The 10,430-nt window shown below is 37.4% G+C and overlaps 1 protein-coding gene across 1 annotated transcript; it reads right to left on the reverse strand.

Annotated features, from left to right (window-relative positions):
* Positions 1–4,149: 4,149 nt before the first annotated feature.
* LOC147632003 (uncharacterized) lies at positions 4,150–7,225 on the reverse strand. The gene is made up of 2 exons (XM_086808583.1): positions 6,854–7,225; positions 4,150–5,444 (listed from the first exon to the last, which is right to left on the reverse strand). The coding sequence occupies exons 1-2, from the start codon at positions 7,149–7,151 to the stop codon at positions 5,176–5,178; spliced, it is 567 nt and encodes a 188-aa protein (XP_086664709.1). The 5' UTR covers positions 7,152–7,225; the 3' UTR covers positions 4,150–5,175.
* Between the last annotated feature and the right edge of the window lie 3,205 nt (positions 7,226–10,430).

Consider the following 10,430-nt stretch of genomic DNA (forward strand, 5'->3'; position numbering starts at 1 on the left):
CATCTATTGAGCTCCCACATAGAGATGCCTCAATATGACATGGAGGGTGTGTATATACATGTCTGACTCTCCAACATGGAGTGCATGTATGTACATGTCTCACTCTTGAAGCTCCTCCAAGGCCGAGTCTCTCTAGTGGCACTTGAGGATTAGCCAATGAGATGCATAATGAGTATATCCATCTACCAAGCCACATTTAAATCTCATTAATGAAAATAAGAGCATTTCTTAACAAATTACCATACATGATGGTTAGGGAATAACTAATGAGATACATGAATATATCCATCTACTTAACCATCTCTACTTCGTCGCATTGACGAGAATAAGAAAAATTCTTAACAATTTACTAAATATAGCTATAAACTAGTCTTTGTGCAAAGTGTATAAGATCAGGATGTGTATTTGCATCTGCAATATTCTTAATATCTAACCATACATGAGAGAATTATTCATTTAAATTCAAGTATTTTTTCTCCTTGCATGGCATGCTTCAAGACCATTAGGAAGCTCCAAGTCACCACATTTTGTCAACTCCTCAAGAATGTTTCTTCCTTGGATGTATATGTAGTTTTAATAAGCCTCCTTCATCATCATGTGCTTGCAAATCTTTGAAATTTCCTTGAAGTTTCTCTCTTTTGGATTGAGACTCTCTATTGAAAGCAAGATCTCTCTTTTTATATTTTACAATTGGTCACCTTATTACTTATCACATCACTTATAATTTTCTAAGTATTAAAAAAAAGAGTGTAAAATTTTACCTTATGAGAGACATGGGATGATTTCAAAATGTAAATCTGCTCTTTTGTGAGCTTAATCTTAGAGCTATATTTAAATTGCAACTCAATTGTCCTCACTACTAATGAGTATTTTACTTGAAATTATATGTGTGTAATAGATCTATTGATATCTCCTAACGGCCTTGGCCTTTGTAGTTGAGAAATCAACCTATAAGAAATTATATGAAAACATTCTCAATCAATGTTAAATTGTTTACCTTCCAAACAAGTTGTTCAAGAACAAGTGTAAGAGCATTATACAAAGGCTTCCTAGTGACCTTCATCTCCATTTCAACCCATTTTCGATCCTTTGCCAAAATCAACTCCATTATGGAGGTTTTATCAACCATTCCAAACTTTTAAGAAGAACTTTTGAAAGAGAAAGATGCCATGTGCAAGAGAGTACTTGATATAAGATCAAATCAGTAATACAATGAATAAAAATCATTAAATTTTATTGTTTACAAATCTTTAATCATAGGAAAATTAATATATCTCTATAAAAATAGGAATTCTCATTTATTGCATTGAGTGTGCAAGTCTCTCCCTCCTTTTGTTAGATCACCTCTTAAAAACTAGCATCTCTCTCACATGTCTCAAGGGTGAAAAGGAGTATGGTAAAATGGAACTAGAAGAATCATTATAAGGTTTTATATAGCTAAAATTGGCTAAAAAGAATATTTTTAAGTAAGGCTCTATTAACTATTATTTCCATCCTAAACCAAAATTTTCTTTTCCTTCAAAACTTTCCATTCTTTATTGAACTCTACTTTAAATATTTCTCTCAATAAAGGAGCCTAATCCTCATGATCCTAACCATTGATAAAAAAAATCCTTGCCAAGCTTCTTTAATGACACAAAGAATAGTGCACTAGATAAGATATACCCCTTGGAGTGAAAGCTTGCCACCATGAGAATTATTATGTCTTATGACATAGTATGTATTGATTCTCATTTTCCACCAGCCTACACAACGGGATAAGTAGGAATTGTGTTGTGCTATCTTTGTACAAGCTTGACATCACATATTGTAACAACCCAATGGGAATCTATGTCACCAAGACTTGAAAGTTGACGATGTTTACTCTCCTTTTCTCCTCCTCCAACTTCTATCTCTTGTGCATGATCATCAATATCATTCTCCACCCCTATCTCAACCATTTCTCCAATGCCACCTTCCTTCCCTTCACCCATTTTCTCATTACATGTTTCTCCATCTCTTGTGCATGACCATCAATATGATTATCTACCTCTGCCTCACATACTTCTCCATCTCCAATACCTCCCCTTTACCCATTTTCTCACTTCTTTCTCCATCTTCACCTACCTCTGATTCACCCACTTTCTTACTTGTTTCTCCATCATCACCTACCTCAGATTCATCCATTTTCTTATTACCCTTGGAATCACTATCTTGTGTTATCACTGTGAGAAGTGTCACTTCCAATTTCTGATAGTAGAGGCTCACCCACAAGTCCATCAATCTCATCAAAGAAATTTGGCTCTTAGTTACGAGATGAACATTCCTCACTTTTAGTTTACCTTCAAACCATTTTTGAATGCAAGTGATATGATCTTGGGAAGAAAATTTTTAGCTAAGTGATCATAACATCCCCATACTAACCACAATAGACAAACATTAACCATTCACAATATATACGCTAAAACCATTCACAATATATACACTAACCATTCACAATATATATAATAACTATTCACAATATATACAATAACCAATTTCAATATACAAAAAAAACAATTAAATGCTTTCAAAAGTTACATAGCTTGTGGTTCTTCCTCTTTGAAGCCATTTACTATCGTTCCTATAGAAGGACAATCATGTAAGCATACTTGTAGGTTATAAAAGCATAACGGAATGCTTTTGGAGATTCCAAATCTTATCCTACACATTGAGACCAAAGTGGTGAAATTAGTGATGAAATAACTTAGAATATGAAGATCAAAGTGGTGATTGTAGTAATAGAATACATAATGTCATCATTCCTCCAACCATGGGTATGGGACCTCCATGGCCTCCTTCCATGGTATCCATATGGAATTTTCTCCTTCCCTTGTGAGGAACCAAGATACTTGAAAGACCTAAAACTATCCGTGTAGGGGTGGATGATTTTCATGGAAAGACTTGGGTTTGAAAGATGGACTGATGCTAGAACAAAGCCTGGATATGGGTCCAAATCTATGGATATTTGCTATAGTAGTTGTTGGTCTAGTCTTGTCACTAACATTAGTAGAATGATATGATCCTAGCCTATATGCAATTCAGCTGTAAAATTTATTTTATCTTCTTCCTTAGAAAGTGATTTAGCTTAGACAAGTTCCCACTTTGGTAATTTAGACAAGCACTTGATCGAGCGTTATAAAAATCTTTCTTAAAACCAATTTCTACATACTCTGGAGATAACAATTATCTCTAGACAAACCTGCATCCTAGATAATAATTATCTCTAGAAAAACCTAATTCCATAGGAGGCAATCCTCTAAATAAACCATAGGAGATAATCCTCTAAAAAATATATCCCTTACCTAATGAGAGAGAGCTTTTTTTTTTCTCCTAATTACACCATCCTGGATGGTAATTTTCATTTTTCCATGAGGAGAGAACATTTTAGTAGCATCAAACTATTATGACATGACCAAATTTTCACAAGGCCATAGCTCATTCTCCTCCTTGGGGAAAATAGGAGAACGTCCATTCAAGACTAAACGTTTTATGGGGTTATGAGGAAAAAATCTACATGGAAGAACCTTTCCAAAAATATTTTTTTGTTCATTGCATATCTTTTCAGTTCAAGATCTAAATAAAACTTGATGACCAATACCTTGTTTAATGTAAAGCCATCACTATGCTACGAATTGATATACAAATTTTAGTTTCTTTATGTTTCTCTCTAAACTTTCCCTCTTCTAACTGGCTATCAAGTGGCAGGTCAGATTCTTCCGAAGTGTCATGCCACAACTGCATACGTTGAACCATTTTTCACTATCATCATACACGCATAATTCATCGATTATATGGCGTTCCACAAGGGAATACCTTAGATGTCAAGAGGTCCAATTCACATTACTTAATGAATGATGGATATGCTACTAAGTGATCTTTTTAGTTTTATATAAAACTCAAGTAATGGACATTCTTGTGCACTCACTAGACAGCACAAGAAGGTGTAAACCACATGGGAAAAATGACCAGAATTTTCATGTTAATTTGGCCATTTTACTATGTGGTTTGGGAGCCTTGTACCTTCATGCAATTATTGAATGAAAATAAAATGGATTGTTTTTATTTAAAAGCAATTAAGAAAAGCAAAAACAAAACAAAACAGTCTTTTAATCAAATGGTCTTCAAGATCTTCCAACCTCATCTTAAGAAGAAGAACCAGGATCAAACATGGATAACGAGTGAGCGGACGCACCTGTAAGATTTTCGCTGTGAGACGCTATCACTGTGGTGTTATTACATTCTGCATGGCGTTCTCTTGGCTTCTCGGATTCGTGATTAGTTGCTGGAGAAGGAGGGATTCCATCCATTAACTTGCCTGCGGTCAATCAAAATGGTTGTCTCTTCTGGTTGGTTAATTGGAGATTCAGGGCCCTGATTATGAAAACCATGGTGCATTTGCCTTGCTGGTAATTGACTGATTGGAGATTTGGAGCCCGGATTATGATAATTATGTTGCAATTGCTCTGTAGTATAAGTAAGATTATGGTTGTGATCAGCCACTGCATCTTGCTTCTCCAGGCTACTCCTGTGCTTTGATAATTGCCCCTTTTGAGGACTACTGTGGGTGCACCATCCATGCCATGGATGTACTTAGCAATGGGATTAGCATTTGATTGGGGATTAAAACAATCTACATGGACGATTTGTCTAGGATTAGCTAAGGATTTGTGGTGGCAATGGAGCTGCTGGTGGGCAGGTGATCCCAAGCTGTTAGAACTAGTAGTCCCAGCATTAGTACAAGATTTCCCAAGCATGCGCAGAGTGTTGCTTGCAAGCCTCTGCAACCATTGTCATGGACTAGCCATTTTTCAGCATCCTCCCATTTTGAGCAGTTAGCCCGATGATAATTATTATTGTATTTAGCTGTGCTTACTGGATGATCAAGAGCTTTCACTGTTGATTGGCCCCCAACATAATTAAGCACTGCATCTGCGCTCTTAGGGGCCCTAATTGCAGTGAAATTACCACTGCTAAGCTGCTTTAATGCACCATTGCCAGTGCGAGGAGGGCAGCTCATACTGTAATTATCCATCATGTGGCCATGATCTAGGCTTATGAATTGCATCAGTTTGAAGGAAGCATTATTGACATGATTTGCTGCTGCAAAAGGAAGCATTATTGACATGATTTGCTGCTGCAAATCTGTTCAGGATGTCATTGTGCCCGGACCTCTTGATTGAATCCCTGATTAGCTTGATTTGTTGCCTGATTATGTGGAGGTGCCCTTTCTACTGAGCCCAATCCATGTGAAACATTAGATTTGCATGATGATCCGATCTCCCTATGTTTCCATGAATCAACAGAACCCCCTCCTTTTCTTGATGAGGGACTTATTTTCACATCCAATCCCTTTATGAAATCCTCTCCAGCTTCAATGTGCCTTGGATTAATGTAGCTGAGACTTGCAGGGGTGGCCTTCTTGTCTGTCACAAAATTTGCATTGATAAATTAGCATGCTTTAAGGTTAGATAATAAGAAACATTTTGCTGATTAATGGCAAAAATTATAGGATCAAAGAAAAGTAATTATAGGAATCCTGAGGTTGTCTGCTCGCAAGAGGTAAGGAACCTCCCCACCCCCCTTTTCCCGATCGGAAGGGGCGAGGGGGGAGTCGAGCCCATTCTGTGCCCGGGTCAGGGGGAGCTTCCAAACCTTCATGCCTCTCCCCTCTCACCCATTCCATGCCTGGGAAAGGGAAGTCAGGGGGAGCTTCCGAACCATCATGCCTTGGTATAGGATACAAAAACATTCTTATCTTCTGATTGGTCAGACTTCAAGGTTATTTGATTGGTCACATTTTTGAGGCAATTTTTCCACTGAAGAACTCATGTGAGATGTGCAGCCCAGATTCGTGATATGGAGAATATGTCACTCTCAGGGCATGATGGTTAACAGCATATGGGCTCTGCCAATCACCACCATTCCCTGTGGTATCTGACTTAGCATATGGTTGAGCCTTGTAATCGGTATCCGAATGCTGAATGTCGAGGAAGCAGCCTTCATGGCCAGCATCTGTATGTTGCCATCATGAAGAGGAAACAACCTTGACCGGCATCGCCGGCAAGGTCGATTTTCGATGGGCAAATCTCCCTTCAAAATGATGGGATGCTCACAAATTTTGAACTCTTCTTCAAGATTTAGTTGTATTTTTTGATAGCTCCTAAGAATTTTTGGGTGTATGTGATGATCGAAATGCTCAAAATCGGGCATGAAAGCGTCAAAGATCAAGCCTAATGGCACAAAATGTGCAAGGGCTGACATTAGGTGGTGATTCTCCTTGCTCCCAGGAATGTACAAGGACTGGCAAGTTTTCTAAGGAGGGCTTCTGGCTCTTATACCGGTCACCCTCGCCTGGAAAACTGGCCTCCCCTTGTCCATTCCCTACACTGAGAAGATTCATGGGTAATGTCTCAGATAACATGATGCCTCTGCAAGATTATTGGCTTGGCCACTAGTCTCGCGTAAATATAAAAATGCATCATTTCATCTGGACCTACACCCATGAACCTTCATGAATCCATAAATAGCTTGGCCTTCATTCCCTAATCCTTGCTAGTGGGGCAACACTCTGATAATGCAGTATGAGTAATTACTTGGTACTTAATCACTGTAAGTAAAATTATGAGTACTTAGCATATGCATGATCTGATAATTGTGCAATGTGAGAAACAATCTGCTAAGTATACTGTAGAGATAATCACTCTAAGCAGAGGTAAATGTAATTACTCAGGCATACTTAATATGGACTTATTGTGAAATCAGGGGCTTTCTAAGCACATTGATCATGTAATCCTCCAAAATCATGTTTATTAAACAATCTCCATTTATATACCTGCGTATGTGTATGTTGAAGGGCTTCTGGAGGGGACAGTTGCAGAGGAGCTCCATGGTTGCAGATGATCATCAGGTGCAGCTACCAGGTTGCGAACAATCAATGCACTACCTTGATTTGGGTCACGACAAGATGGAAGATTAGGGTTAATTGAATGATTAGTGTGCTGATGGGAGGAGGTTATACCAGCATTAGTAGAATGCAGAAGGACAAGAACTAGGGCGGCATTCTGGGCTGGGAGCTGAAGAAGAGGAGTGGATATGGCGGATGACAGAGCGGGGGCTACAGTCTGTGGCATCAGAATGCGGATCTACAATAGGGTTGCTGATACTGCTGCTACTAATGCTACCGCCAACACGACTAATGCTGCTGGTGATGGAATCATCACTGTTCGTATTGATCAGAATCACTAATTATATAAAGCTCCTGAGTCCCCCTTAATTAGGCCCATCACATACACTAATCACTTTGCTAGTTGGAATTCGTAACTAAATCGCATGCTAATCACAACGTAGGAGTAGGACGCGTGTTCAAAACCAGTATACAATGACAACGTAAACGTATGATCGCTACTCGTACTTCAATTGTGTAGCGTTGTACATAGTAATGTATTGGACGGTGGACATACACACACTGAGGGAGTATACACACGTCCTGTTCACCTTGTTTTTTTTTTTTTACTAGTGTCGCGAACCGTCTCCGACGCCGGGCAAGAAGCATTTTGCATTTAGGTACATGCAAAATAAATATGTGTAAAGTCACCTTTCCTTTCCTTTTAGAAGCTACATAATGTCTCTCAATGTCCTGTCCAGTGTTTCATATGCGTACCTATGCATCATTGGAGCCTCGTCCCAATGATTAACCTTGCAAGCTTCAACACCTCGGCCAATGGGCTATTAGCTTTGATTCCACATGTGCTAGAAGCATTGAGTACCAATGGAATTTTGAAATGTGAGTGAGCAGCTGTACGACCATTCGAGAGTAATAATGTGGCTATTCCAAACGATGCACATGCAAGGGCAACGTGTTTCTCTCCAGGCAATCGAGATAGCAAGGCATTGTAATATTTATGAATTTATGTGTGTGTGTGAGAAAAACACACATGTACACACACAAAGGTTAAGCACCCAAATGTATAGGTCCAAACATCCATGTACACACACAATGTATTCGCATTAGTATATTTGACACACCTCGACGTATATAGTATTCATGCTTCTACTTACTTATATAATTGTATGTATGATTGACAGATGGAAGAGGTGACTAGCATTTTTTTTGAGCACATGAGAAGCACTCTTTCCTTTGAGGAAACGGTGAATTTGGTTGCCGAGTTTGAGCATCATTATTTCCATGTTTGCTATTAATTGGAACGATGTTTTCTAAAGTACTATACGATTAGATTCAGATAAATTAGATGAAAATATTACGCTCATGATTATTCAAGAAAACATTGGCTTGATTGATCGTTATGAAATAGACTATAACATTTGTCCATGGTGATAGAGATTAACAAGACTAGTATTCGATGAGGTCATCAAATGTGTCCCAAAGCATAAGCTTCTTCGAAAATAAACATGGTTGTGTTATTATTTAGTAACCATTGGTGGTAGATTGTATAAGTATTTTTTTATTGTTTCTTATTATCTCTAAGTATAAAAAAATGTTATTATCTCTATGATTGTTATTAATATATAGCTTGATTATGTTTCATGTAGAGAAATGTCATTAAATATCTTGAAGTTGATCTATGATAATAACAAATTGTTGGATACAATCTTCTTTGAGGAGATGCCACAATTGGGCTTTTTTGGATATCATTGTAGCGCAAAATGGGAAGTTCTTGGCTTTGATGGGTGGGATGATATTAATCCTCAATACATTTATATAGTCTTAGATCCTCACAGGCTAGATGACAATCTTAAGCTTCTTTTAATCAAAGAGGCATTGGGATTATTAGATGGCTTTTACATTGTGGGTAGTAGACGTAGGAGCTCCGAGGAAAAGTGCTTCATTTTTAGGGAAATATTGAAATGCATTCCATTGAAAAAGTTGGTAAAGATAATGTAATAAGATTTAAGATTATTGGTGGATGAGTCTTCTCTCTCTCTCTCTCTCTCTCTCTCTTCTCTTTTGTATGTTTGATTGTTTATCTGTCTCTCTCTCTATCTCTCTGTCTCTGTCTCTGTCTCTCTCTCTCTCTAAACCAATGCTTATTATCCGCTTTACTTTTATTTGGTGTGAAATATAGTTAGGAGAGGGTGAAAAAAATAGAGAGATCATAAATTTGTTATTTTATGTATGTTTGTATGTGTATGTGTAGAAAGCAAGCACAAGGGCAATTGAATCAAAATTGATGCTTTCGAGTATAATTCTGTCTTCAACTTGAGGTTAGTTCTTTTGATGCTATCACTGTCTCTCTCAATTTTTGTGTTGAAAAGAGATGCATAGAGAGAGAGAGAGAGAGAGAGAGAGAGAGAGAGAGAGAGAGAGAGAGAGAGGATTGTGTACATTAAGATACTTAAAAAAGAAAAAAAAACTTTCATAGAGAAATATATGTATCGTTGTGTACTTCTTTCTATTGCGGTATACATATAGAATACTAGGGTTGGGTTTATGTTGGCAAAGATACATAGAGATAAATTTTGTAGATCTTTAAGATTTTAATTTTGGATTTCAGAGCAAATGGAGCTTCAAAATGATAATAATCGCTCCAAAGATGTAGTAGTTGTGGATGATTCTTGCAATGAAGAAGTAGCTTTGTCTACACCATATGAGTTGATGAATGTTCAAGCTACAAAGCACCTTGCTTGGTCAAGGTCTCCATTTGGACAAACAAGCTCTAAACATCTTCAAACTATTGTGGATACATGCGACCGCACTGAGAAAATTTTGGTTTCTTGCAAGGAGTACTTAGATGCCCTTTGGGATGAGTGTGGCAGCCAAAGGGGAGATACGTTAAGAGATGAGTTGACTCATCATCTCCATCGCGTCCATGACAGTAGTGGTCGCATGAAGGCAAACCAACTAGGCATGATTTCTTTCATGGAGAACATGCAATCTGAAATTGGGGAATATCTACGTGGATGTAATGGACAATGTAAAGAACACGTAGACTCTCTAAAAGATCAACTGCATGCATTAGGCATAGTAAAGATATCTGTTAATCAACTCAATACAATTATGAAAAAGATGTGCCGTGTTTTAGATGCTAGGGTAGTTGCTTAGAAATTTTGTGAGAGGGATGATGTTTTTTTATCAAGGGTCAAATTCTGTTCCAACTTTTAGAAATTTTGGCTCTTCATTTTGGTGATATATATGAAATTTCTATTTTTTCAAATTTAATACTTCTCTCTTCTATCTCTCAACATGTTTCAACTCTGCCTTCCTCTCTCTCTCTCTCTCTCTCTCTCTCTCTCTCTCTCTATATATATATATATATATATATATATATATATATATATATATATATATGTATGTATGTATGTATGTATGTATGTATATCTATATCATTGTCTCTCTCTTTGTCTATCTCAAGTATTATGTTGTTTGAAGTTAAGAAAAGTAGTATTCATAA

This window comes from Cibotium barometz, chromosome 14, assembly GCF_041138505.1.
Source record: "Cibotium barometz isolate CiBa-2024 chromosome 14, ASM4113850v1, whole genome shotgun sequence".
NCBI classification, from domain to species: domain Eukaryota; kingdom Viridiplantae; phylum Streptophyta; class Polypodiopsida; order Cyatheales; family Cibotiaceae; genus Cibotium; species Cibotium barometz.

Coding starts and splice junctions, on each gene's coding strand:
- LOC147632003 (XM_086808583.1), bottom strand. CDS start 7,151: ATGCCACAGACTGTAGCCCCCGCTCTGTCATCCGCCATATCCACTCCT. Junction 5,445..6,853: donor TTCAACATACACATACGCAG/GTATATAAATGG, acceptor ATTTTGTGACAG/ACAAGAAGGCCACCCCTGCA.